Here is a 12500-nt window from a genome sequence, read left to right as displayed (position 1 = left end):
GGCATGGGGAAAGAGGGAAGGAGGAGGAGGAAAGAGGGATGGGGAGCGGGAGGGGGAAAGGGGAGAAAGGAGGGAAGAGGGAGAGATGGGAGGAGGAAGGGAGAGATGGAGAGGGAGGAATAAAGGGGGAGGAGGGAGGGAGAGATGGAGAGGGAGGAATAAAGGGGGAGGAGGGAGGGAGGGAGGGAGAGATGGAGAGGGAGGAATAAAGGGGGAGGAGAGAGAGAGAGAGAGAGAGAGAGAGAGAGAGAGAGAGAGAGAGAGATTGGTGTGTATGTGTGGTGGGAGGTGGGGGGGGAGGCATTGAGAAATACAGAAAGAGAAAAAAATAAAAATAAAAGACGGTAGTGAGTTCAGAAGCGGGACAGAGCATGGCGAAGTTGATTAAGGAGGAGGTAGGGGGTAATAAAGGGGAGGAGGGGGGTTATGAACTCTTGGATGCCAGATGCAAGTTCAAGCTATAATTAGAATGAGATACGAGTGTGGGTGGTTGTTATGGACGGGTTGGTAGGCGCTTGCAACCTGAGGGCGGGATTTCTAGTTGCGTTTTCGTTAATGCACTTACTGAATATATATGTATGTTTATATGTGTTAGAGAATTCTTTTCATCGTCATCGTCTTCGTCATTATCATCATCATCATCATCATCATCATTGTCATCATCACCATCATCATTGTCATCATCATCATCATCATAGTCATCATCGTTAAAATTCGTCATTCTTATATATCGTCAGTACATGATGGTCTGAATGTTTTATTCCTGAAGCAAATTCATATTAATTGAAATGGGTCCATGTGTTCATGTATGTGGCTATGTATTGCGAGAGAGAGAGGGAAGGGGAGAGAGAGAGGAGAGAGAGAGAGAGAGAGAGAGAGAGAGAGAGAGAGAGAGAGAGAGAGAGAGAGAGAGAGAGAGAGAGAGAGAGAGAGAGAGAGAGAAGGAGGAGGAGAAAGAGAGAGAAAGAAAGAGAGCGAGAGAGGAAGAAGAGAATCATTTATCTCTGTGACTTGCCAAAGTCAGTGGCCTCACGTGCAGGCACTTCGCTTCAACCATTTATATACTGTACACGTGTGACTTTGTGTGTGTTTGTTGATAAGTACATCAATATGTGCATGTGTTTGTTTGAGTGGACAGATTCTTTTCACGTCGGCAACTGCGATATTTAAGATAATTCTCTACGGACGTCTTCAGAAACTAAGTTTTGTTATATAAAGTCAGTAACATACTTTTTACTTTCGTTTTGATTTTTTCCTCCAAGAATGGGCAATGGTGCATGAACAACTGATAAGATTTTTTTTTTCTTTTTTTTTCTTTGAGATCAAGCTTATTTGATTAGATACAGAGAGCTCTAGAGATTTAGGATGAACTGTAGATAGTAAGTGAATGCTACGATGCTTTGTTTCCCTCTCCGTCTCTCCACTGTCTCCTATTTCTCTCGGTCAGGATTTCTATCGGCCTTGTCGCTTAATCTTTCGCTCATTACTCTCCCACTTTCCCCCCTTCCATTACGCATATTCTCCTTCCTCCTATTCGTACCTTCATCATCATAGACGACTAACGATATCCATTTTTCCCCCCACCTCTCTCTCTCTCTCTCTCTCTCTCTCTCTCTCTCTCTCTCTCTCTCTCTCTCTCTCTCTCTCTCTCTCTCTCTCTCTCTCTCTCTCTCTCATCTCTCTCTCATCTCTCTCTTTCTCCTTCTTTCCCCTGTTTCCACTCCTCTATTTCCACATCTCCCCTCATCCCCAATCCTGTAGAATGATGTGGCGGGCGGAGACTCGTCCTCGGAAGGATGCGGGCGCCTGGGCGTGGGCCTGGATGAGGAGGGCGAGATGGCGGCGGCGCCCTTCAAACAGGTGGTGGTCGGGATCTGCGCCATGGAGAAGAAGTCCGGCTCCAAGCCCATGAAGGAGATCCTCACGCGACTGGAGGAGTTCGAGTACCTCAGGCCCGTCATCTTCCCCGAGGAGGTCATACTCAAGGTGAGTTTAGTTTTTTGTTGGAGGTTAAGAGGGGAGAAGTTGGGATGAGGGGGGGGGGGAGGGCTTACTCAAGGTGATTTTGTGAAGGAGAGAAGGTATTGAGGCCTCTATCTTGTTCAAGGCCTTACTTAAGGTGAGTTTGTGTACGAGAGAAGGCAAGAGGATAAGGGGAATGTATTAAGGCCTTTATCTCAAGGTCCTACTCAAGTTGAGTTGGCTGGGAGGAAGGGAGGGAAATGAAAAGGAAAGAGGAGGGAGATGTTTAGGGTTTGTCGCAAGGTCTTACTTCAGGTTTACAAGGAGGGAAAGAGGAGGTGCAAGAGACTAAAATCTGAAGAGTTTAAGATTGTGTTGGAGGAAGGCAGTTTTTAATGGTCCTATCTCAAGATTTTCTTCAAGGTGAGTCTGCGTGATAAGGAGGGAAAGAGGAAGAAAGGATGAGGTATTCGAGACTTTTTCTCTTTTTACCAAGGCCTTACTCAAGGTGAGTTTATAAGAAGACCAAGATTTGTTCAAGGCTCAAGATTTTAATCAGGGTGAGTGTGCGTGATAAAGAATATGGGAGGGAGGAGATATTAGGGACTTTCCAAAAAGAAAGGGTATCGAAGGTAAGTTGATATAGAGGATAGAACGAAGGAGGAAGACTTTCGGGATTTCAGGTAAGATGAAGGGATACTATATGAAATCTTCAAGACTTCCCAGCAGCTTCTGTAAGATTGAGTTGGATCATCAAGATAGTCGTCAAGATCTCTTCTAAGATTCACAGAAGGACCACTGCCTTCAAGTTCTTGGCGTAGCTATTGATAAAACGAGTCATCTTTTTATAATGCATAGGGAACAAAAATACTTCAATTTATCTTCCAAGACCAAAAATCTGCTACACAAGACTCATTGTCTGATGACATAATGTGTTTTATGTATCTGACCTTCAGTTACACTTGACAGATAATGATTAGGCTGATAAGGAGTGGAGTCTAAGAATTAAGGTCAGACTCATCCTAAAAGATGGACGGTTAGATATGCGAAACATTATTATCAGCAACCTACTTTTATGAGTTCCCATGGGTGTTAACTGTAAGAAAGATTGGGAAATAAGATGGGCTCTATGGTGGAGATGGTTATTTGCTACTATTTCCATATTTAATATGTTCATGCATTATAAAACCATGAGGACAAGTACTTTGATTGCTTACAAATCTTTTTTACAATGTAGCAGTTGTATTCACTGTTCAATTGATATTTTAAAATGTTTGCAGTACTCATATGTTAAAGTAATGTATGCCTGATATTCTAGCAAACATTTTTACCACAAATTCTTTATCAAAATGTCCCACTGATTTCTCATTTTCTCCTCTTTTCAATCAGGAACCCGTAGAAAAATGGCCAGTATGTGACTGCCTCATCAGCTTTCACTCAAAGGGCTTCCCACTAGAAAAAGCCCAGGCATATACAGAGCTGCGTAAGCCTTACATCATTAATAATCTTGATATGCAGTATGACCTACAGGTGAGTGAGACATATTGGTATATATGCATTTTGACATTAAAAGTTGTTATGTGGTAGAATACAGATTTATGCTCATAACTTTGATATACTAGAACTGATTTAAGGTGAGTGTAGTGGGCAGTATACTAATGATTAATTTCTAAATATTCCAGGATAGAAGAGCAGTGTATAGCACATTACAAAGAGAGGGGATTGAGCTACCAAGATTTGCTATTCTTGACAGAGATTCCAAAGATCCTTCTAGTAAGTACACACAGTAAAAAAACTGATATATACACACACTTATTAATGCCAAACGCATTGTGACCCATGGATAGAAATAGATAGAGAAATATACCATGAATATGCCAACAAGGATGTTTCTTCATATTTACCGCAAACTCTGAATCAGTTTCATTTTGTAAAATCAACCAAGTTAAGAAGTGATTATTAAAGAAACCCTTAAATTTATTTAGAACGAGAGCTGATCGAGGGTGAGGATCATGTGGAGGTGAATGGAGTGGTCTTCAACAAACCATTCGTGGAGAAGCCTGTCTCCGCCGAGGACCACAACATCTACATCTATTACCCCACTTCAGCAGGAGGAGGATCCCAGCGACTGTTCAGGAAGGTGAGGCAAAAGGGCTCATAGAGGAGAGATAGTGGCAAGGGATGGTGGGAAGGGAAAACAATAAAGAACAGAAGAGAGGAAATAGTAAAAGAAGTTGAGGAGAATGAAGGAAGGAAGTAAGCACGGAGCTTTGTAATCCCACCGCTGCCACCAAAATTGATTCTTGTTTTGCCACTGTACAAAAATGAGGAAGGACACTTATTTTAGAAGAAAAAAAAATCAAATAGCAAAGTGTGATGATTATGGTTTATTGCCAATATTTTTTGTTTCATAAGAAAGAAACAATAGTAAGAGCAACTGTAAAAGTCAAATGAAAAGAGGGAAAGAGGAAAATGGGTGGGAATGATAATTTTTATCACTCAAAGGTATCACCCAAGAATAGAACTATATTAATGTTATTATACTCTTAGTAAACCTTAATTTCATTATTTATTGAAACTTTTTTTCAGATTGGCTCCAGAAGCAGTGTTTATTCTCCAGAGAGTAGAGTTAGAAAAACTGGGTCATATATATATGAAGATTTTATGCCCACTGATGGAACAGATGTTAAGGTATAAAGCATAAAAGTATTTAATCTTATTATCCAATCATGACGATATAGAAATAGTTTAATTATGATAATCTATATGAAAATTTCATTTTTGAACTCAAAAAAATCATTCAAGGTCATCTAAAATCAGCTTTCACACAAAAATAATTCATTTATGTTTTCAAATGTCCAGGTATATACAGTAGGACCTGACTATGCCCATGCAGAGGCAAGAAAATCACCTGCACTGGATGGTAAAGTGGAAAGAGATAGTGAAGGCAAGGAGGTTAGATACCCTGTGATATTATCCAATGCTGAAAAACTAATAGCAAGAAAAGTGTGTATTGCATTTAAGCAGACAGTCTGTGGGTTTGATTTATTAAGGTAAGTTGTTGACAGTCATTTCTTTGAAGATGTAAGAATAATTCAAATATATACACACATTGATAATAGTGTATGAAACAATTGCGATGATCTGGAGAAGAAGATGAATATGTACATTGATGTATATAAACATCACACTACCATTCCTTCCTCAGAGCAAATGGAAAGTCCTATGTATGTGATGTAAATGGGTTTAGCTTTGTCAAGAACTCCAGCAAATACTACGATGATTGTGCTAAGATCCTCGGCAACATGATATTACGTGAACTGGCGCCAACATTCCACATCCCCTGGGCAATTCCTTTCCAGTTAGACGATCCTCCTATTGTACCAACAACCTTTGGGAAGATGTAAGTTAAATGGTGCTGGTAGAGAATATTGAAAGTAGTACTGTGGTAATGTTTTGGATTTGTTTTTCTTTGATGAATGATATAATTTGTATTATGCATTGTTAATTTTGTGTTTTTCAGATATACCATTTTGAGATAATGATATTGGCTGATTAGTGTCTAGGTCTGAGAGTAGTTCATAGTATCTGCCAGATATGCTTGAGCTCTTGTAGAGCACTTTAAATAAAATTTATTACAAAAGGGTTTGTGCCAGACATGTGTCAGTGCATTATTTTCATTTCATACTTTCATAACAGATTTTTCTATTATATTATGTAATTAATCATAAAGGAGAGTGAGTCAGTTATAGCTTGCAAAAATTTTAAGCTCAGTACCTCAGAACATGATTTCCCACAGGATGGAGCTGCGTTGTGTGGTTGCTGTCATCAGACATGGTGACAGAACACCCAAACAGAAAATGAAGATGGAAGTTAGACATCCCAAGTATGTCAATATTATTAAGTACAGTGTAAATTTGTTGTGAAGTGGATATATATATATCCTAGTAAATATATATATATCCTAGGATATTATGTTGTCATTTTCTTCTACTTTTCTCCTTCTTTTGGTCTAGATTCTTTGAGCTATTTGCTAAATATGATGGATACAAGGATGGGCATGTCAAGCTGAAGAAGCCCAAACAGCTACAGGAGGTGCTGGACATTGCGCGGGGCCTGCTGGCGGAGATCGAGCAGAACCGAGCGGACCCAGAGACAGAAGAGAAGAAGGGGAAGCTGGAGCAGTTGAAAAGTGTCTTAGAAATGTGAGTTTGCAGATCCTCGTGCGCACGGCCTGGTCATCGTGTTGTACAGTTTGTGTGTTATGATTATCGTTATTATTATTATTATCAATATTATCAATATTACTAATATTTTCATTATTATTGTTTTTATGATTGTTGTTTCTAGATTATCTTATTTGTTTTTCTTTAGTTATTGTTTTTGATTTGATCTGTATGGAGCTTCGTTTGGCCATAGTAACCACTTACATGCATTTTGTATTTCACCTTTAGTGGATTGTCACACTAATGGTGCTTTTTATACTTGCTTTATATGTTAATAGAAGGACCTCTGTCTATTCCACCTTGCTTACAGCTTTAACATTCCAAAGAAAGAATTGATTTGTTTGCTGGCTTTTGTGACAGTGTAAACTTTAATTGTGTGAAAGCTTCTTAAGCATGCAATTAAAATGAGGTAGCTGTTTGACATCTGAGTTGTATATAAATGAAAATGATTTCCTCTTTGAACTTTTGTGTGTTACTTATGTATTTCTTTTACTACCATGGTGCTTGTTTTGCATTCTCTTTTCTCTGCAGATCTTTAATCAGGTTACTGTACTTAGACAGTCGGTAAGAGAAACATAACAGCAGTTCTATATAATGTGTGATGGATTTAAGAAGAATATGTGCATATATATCTTAACACTTGTCATCCTATAACATCCTGTCCATTTTCTTCATTTCCATTACCTATTTTGAAGAAAGAAAATGTTTGAAATATTTATGATAAAGATTTTTTTCCCCCAATATTTTTTGAAAAGTTCTTTTAAATGAATCAGGCCTAGAAAATAAATTAGCTTGACTTAAAGAATCTGAATCTGTAAAGTCTTATGTATATGTATATATATATATATATATATTTTTGTCATCAAAACATGAATGATATGTAATTACTCTTCCCTGTCATTAAATTTGGCACAACATACGATAATTGCTCTAAGCCAGAAGGAAGCTGTTTAAAAAGACGAAAATCAGCCTAGGAACCCCTACTGAACTTTCTTCTTTTCTCCCCCTCTTTTGCTGGTTTGTTTTTGGCAGCAGATGCAGAACACACATTTGTGCATCCATAACTCTGAAACAACTGAGCAGAGAAAGAATGAAGATGTTACAGTCAGTTGAAATGTGGTTGGGTTTGGAGGATGGGAAAAGGGCGCGGTGCAGGTAGAGCGGAGGTTGACTAAAGAGGTTGAAGGGGTGCTGCAAGGGAAGAGCGGATTTGGGCAATTTTTATGTATATAATTTGGGATTGGAATTACTCCTTTTGACTTGTCAGATTGATGGCGGAGGAAGGCAATTCTTGTACATAATGTAGGGATAGAATGGATTACCGGGTACTGTTAAGGTAAAATGTTTTCAAAGGTGTTATTGAAAATGTCTTGTTGGGAAGGTCTGAGGTGTTTATTTTGCAACACCTAAATGCCTGTCATGTACTTTGATCAGTGCCTTTATGAGCAGGAAATACTTTTTAATTAAAATGCAAATTGCTGGTGCAGCAATTGTGCTTTGTAAAGATGTTTATAAGAATGCTTATATTCTTTATAAGAATACATGTTAACTTAGCTTTAATCATACTTTTAGAGTGACTTATAAAGACTTATGTAAAGCATGGTTGTTCCATACTTTCCTCGGTAAATAGAACATCCACATATGTAGAGTGTAATTCTTTAGAAGGTAGGCTTTTTTCCTCATCAGTTTTACATAGGAGGTTAGCAAAAGCTTTTACTCTTCTGACAGGTTGGGAAAATCCTCTTATGATATTATCATGAAATAACATTAGCTTGAAAGTAATGAAAAAAGTGTCAGAATCAGCTGACATCTAATAACATATGGTAATGTCTGTACATAAAGAACTTTTCTATTACTTTTTTATCTATTTTCTCCAAATGTAAATATGCCTTTGATATTGTTTACCACCAGAGATAGCCCTGTAAACTGAACAGATCTTCAACTGCAACATAGATATTTCTCTTGGAGGCCTCTCCGTGGCATGTTGCACTGTGGCATAAGCCTACCTCTCCTAAATGTTCCTTTTCTGAGCCTTGTGGTTTAGCTCTGTAGTCGTTCTATCCTCACTTGGCCTTGGAGAGAGAAAAGGGGAACCCCCAAACTACAGTGGTGTGTATGTCCCTCATGAGAATGATGATATATTATTTTTTATTATTGTTATTTTTTTATTATGTACTGAATTATCATTTTTTTTATTTTCATCTTTTATTTTTTTCTTTATTTTATAGATTTTTTTTTTTATATATATACATTTTATGAAGCACTTTGATGTTGTCTGTAGATTTTATCATGTATCACTGCAGAATGACTTTGTGGTGCCTTGTTTACAGTCTCCATCTTCTATTACTGTACCATTATGCTGAATAGATTTTTGGTGGGAGACTAAATACATAATTTATTTGTGACTTTTGCATTAGTATTTTGTTTTCTTTTTTATTCCCCCTCCCCCTTTTTTTCTGGAAACATTATTTTATAGATAGTTAATATCTAATAAGTATTTTACAGATATTTATATTTAGCTATGTAGATTATTATACATTGATTAAAGGCCTGTTGTACATTTTTTTATTTCCCTTAAGCAAACTTAGACTGATTTGAAGATAATTTCTACCAAGAGTTGTATTATTAATGTTGTATGATAGCATTTTGTACTACTTATAGATAATGGTTATATTCTGTTTATAGTGTTTTGGCTTTTAGTTCTGAAAGAATGAGTAGGCTTTTACCTTAATTTATGGCTAAAGGAGATGTGATGAGGTAATATTCAGACTCAGTGCAGTTATTATTGTAGTCTGTGGGTAAAAGATATTACACTGCTATAACCAGTATGTTTAGTTTGGTGGGATACAACTGTTATATCCATGAATGAATGTGAAGTTTGTTTCCTCAAGAATTGAATAATTATGTTTGGGATTTTATAGTAGTAATTCTCTAAAACACACACACACACACACACACACACACACACACACACACACACACACACACACACACACACACACACACACACACACACACACACACACACACACACACACACACACACACACACACACACACACACACACACACACACACACACACACACACACACACACACACACACACACACACACACACACACACACACACACACACACACACACACACATATGCAAACATGCACAAAGATTTTTCAAACATTCTTCAGATGCTGTTGCTGTCAATGCTTAGTCATTCATAGCTTCTTACAACTCACTCTTCTAAACACAGTGACAAAATGACAGTGGAAAGCAGCAACCAGGAAATTAACAGTTTGATTATATTAAACTGTTGGACACTGATATATGTCTCTATGTGCTCATTATTTTCCACATTCTCACACATCACACACAAGTTGCCTTTTTCCCCATTTCTCATTTATTTCAGAATTGCAGAAAAAACTGAAACTTTTTGCCTAATTAAGCATGAGGTTAAGTATGCAAATATTACATACTTATTGATTTCAGAAAAAAATGTAATAATGTAGACTGATACGCTTTAGGAAGGAAATATGGTAAAATACCTAAAATGTGCTCTTGATTTTGCATTTCCCCCATTCCCATTTGCAATGCAGAGGTAGAAACAATTATTAAAGATGCGAGAATAGTTTTATAAGGTTTGTTAATAATAACACACAGCAAAGAGTTTACAATATTAATCCAGAAGAAATGCAAGAAGAATAGCAAAAGTACAAAAATTTGATTAATTGACGTAAAGTGCAAGAATAAATCAAATGTAGGCATTAAGTTGATATTAAAAACATATATACTAAGGAAGTAGTATCTTTTGAAGAATAAGATTAAAGAAAAAGGGTCCATGTTTGTTACAACCTTACATGAAAAAAATATGAAAATAATCCACCAAAGTATATTACCATCACTATTTTTTAACAGATACATCTCACATACTCCATTTTTTTTCCATGAAGAGTATAGCTGGTGTTCTTCCTCAACATGCTTATCATAGAATACTCTTTCTAAATAATACAGCACTTTATTTCTTACAACAGAATTTCATTATATGTAAGCACTGAACAACATTAGGAAACTGATTACTTCAATAAGATATTGATGAAAAATAAAGAACTACACATGAAATAGATAGAGATAATGGAATCTTGAATTATTAATTATGATTAATTTACTGTTTATTAAATAGGTCAGATAGATATAGTGGGGCCAGTATCCTGCAATGATACTTAAAAACAACATTCCTATGAGGAAAGAAATACATATACAAATAGAGAGGGACTATCAAATATTGTTATTCTTATTTATTAGATTATACATATATCATTAACCATAAGTATTGGTAAAGATTTCTAGCACAGTAATGGATAGGTTATATCTGTATACTTGTACATATGAAAGGAATGCAAGATTAATGAGAATATTTTTCTCTTGAAATGAATGAAAGTCGAGTGATAGATTAGTAAGGGCATAATGCAGTTTGTGAAATAAGAAAGGAGACATTTTTTAGCATTATGATATCTTTAATCCAATGATGACATATGATGTCTATACATACCTTGGTAAGGGTTGGCCAGAATTCAAGATTGCACATATTCATGCCATGACATTAGAGGCTGCTCTCTGTTTTGTGGTACTGGTGTCATTAGTTCTCATGCTACAGCATTCCACCAGTCAGCCTAAGCCTTGCTTGATTGTGATATTAATGTCAAATTATGATTTGCTTGTTGAGAATCAAAGACAAGGAAAAAAAGCATAGCCCCTTCACTTCAAATTCCATCTTATGTGGCCAAGCTAATCCTATTGCAGCTGGGCAATCCTAATCCTACTGTTAATCTTACTGCAGGTGCTAGTGCACTACAGTTATTTCCCCATACCATTGGGTTTAAAGATTCTGTAGGGAATAAAAAAGATACTACATGCTTCTGAAACATTATGAAACAAAATAATCCAAGCAAGGGATTTATTACACAACTGATATAAGTATTGAAAAGGACTGGACAAAACAAAGGAAGGAAGATAAGAACAAAGGAAAAAACACAAAGATATGAAAGACTAGGTAAGAAGCAAAGAACAGTATTAAACATAGAGAAATAGCATCAATACCTTTTTATGATTTGGAATATTCTGTTAAAATGGGAGGTGATTATATAATAATGGAATGATTAAGGCAAATAATGTAGAAGGTAAGGATATTGAGCAGTACATATGTGTGTGTGTGTGTGGATGCAAGAATGGGTATGGATGTGTATATGTATGTGTGTGTGTGGATTTGTATATGGGAATGTGTGCATGTATATGCATGAGTACCTGCAGGCCAGTTTGCATGCATGCTCATCTGTGTGCACATATGTGACTGCATATGAATACATAAGCATTTTTATATGCACTTATACTTTAACATGCTCAGATACAAGGAGGAAGGTATCAATGAGATGAATAAGGTAATTTTTAATGCATTAATAGAACACCAAATGCACTCTATAATTCATTGTTAGATGGAAAATTATGATTTTACCACTGCTTTGTTCATGGATATTCATAACACTAGAGATTTTGACACAGAATATATACTATGGAATGGTTATTAGTTAATGTTGAATTCCATACAGCTACAGCAAATGAGAGTGAGAGAGTATCTCGAAAACAAAGATATTTTTAGAATAAGCACCATGATATCTGCACAATATGAAGCGTGACATAATTACAGGGTAACATACAAGTTAATGCTAAGTGGGAAATATTGATTTATGATCTAGAAACCAGACATAGGGGATGATTGAACTGTGATTTGATATCAAACATTAGAGTCGTGTTCATAAAGTAGATCTAATTTTGTATTACAATAAATTATGTAATGAGTGGTATAAAAGAAGCTGTATTTTTTCATACAATAATGGATACAAAGAGATTTTCCTATGAAAATCTGGAAGTCTCATGCATAAGTACCTGAATACATGCACATACAGTACATGAATTTATAAAAGCTATAACTTTCCTTTTTGTTTCATGAAGAATTACACAACTTATTACTTTATCAGCTTTAATTTGCCATTGACAGTGTAACGTTCAATCTTTTTATAGAAATTTATCAACAATAAGAAATTATTTTCATTATTTATGGTTATTTTAGTTGAAGCATGGTTTTGAAATTCCAGAAATACATATAAATTTACCTTTTAAAAGGAAATATTTTTATCTTGTTATTGTAAGATCAGTCATAATGAAAAGACTTTATCATACATTTAGATGACTATAACTATGAAAAAAGATTTTAAAGAAATCTTATTAACATGTTAAGAAGTGCTAAGGCTGGTTGTAA

General features: G+C 36.1%; 1 protein-coding gene across 19 annotated transcripts in view; it reads left to right on the top strand.

Annotated features, from left to right (window-relative positions):
* LOC122263604 (inositol hexakisphosphate and diphosphoinositol-pentakisphosphate kinase 2) overlaps positions 1-12500 on the top strand; it is a 114658-nt gene that overhangs the window by 49760 nt on the left and 52398 nt on the right. For all 19 annotated transcript variants that reach the window (XM_086553640.1, XM_086553627.1, XM_086553630.1 and 16 more), the window contains 9 exons: positions 1762-1986; positions 3352-3492; positions 3645-3735; positions 3948-4102; positions 4552-4653; positions 4825-5015; positions 5171-5365; positions 5762-5848; positions 5979-6167. In XM_086553640.1, the coding sequence (XP_086409766.1) occupies positions 1762-1986; positions 3352-3492; positions 3645-3735; positions 3948-4102; positions 4552-4653; positions 4825-5015; positions 5171-5365; positions 5762-5848; positions 5979-6167 (1376 nt within the window). The remainder of the gene's footprint in view (positions 1-1761; positions 1987-3351; positions 3493-3644; positions 3736-3947; positions 4103-4551; positions 4654-4824; positions 5016-5170; positions 5366-5761; positions 5849-5978; positions 6168-12500) is intronic.

This window comes from Penaeus japonicus, unplaced genomic scaffold (genome assembly GCF_977035675.1).
Source record: "Penaeus japonicus unplaced genomic scaffold, GWHDUDI00000001_assembly GWHDUDI00000028, whole genome shotgun sequence".
NCBI classification, from domain to species: Eukaryota; Metazoa; Arthropoda; class Malacostraca; order Decapoda; family Penaeidae; genus Penaeus; species Penaeus japonicus.
This window is presented reverse-complemented; position numbering and strand designations above follow the sequence as displayed.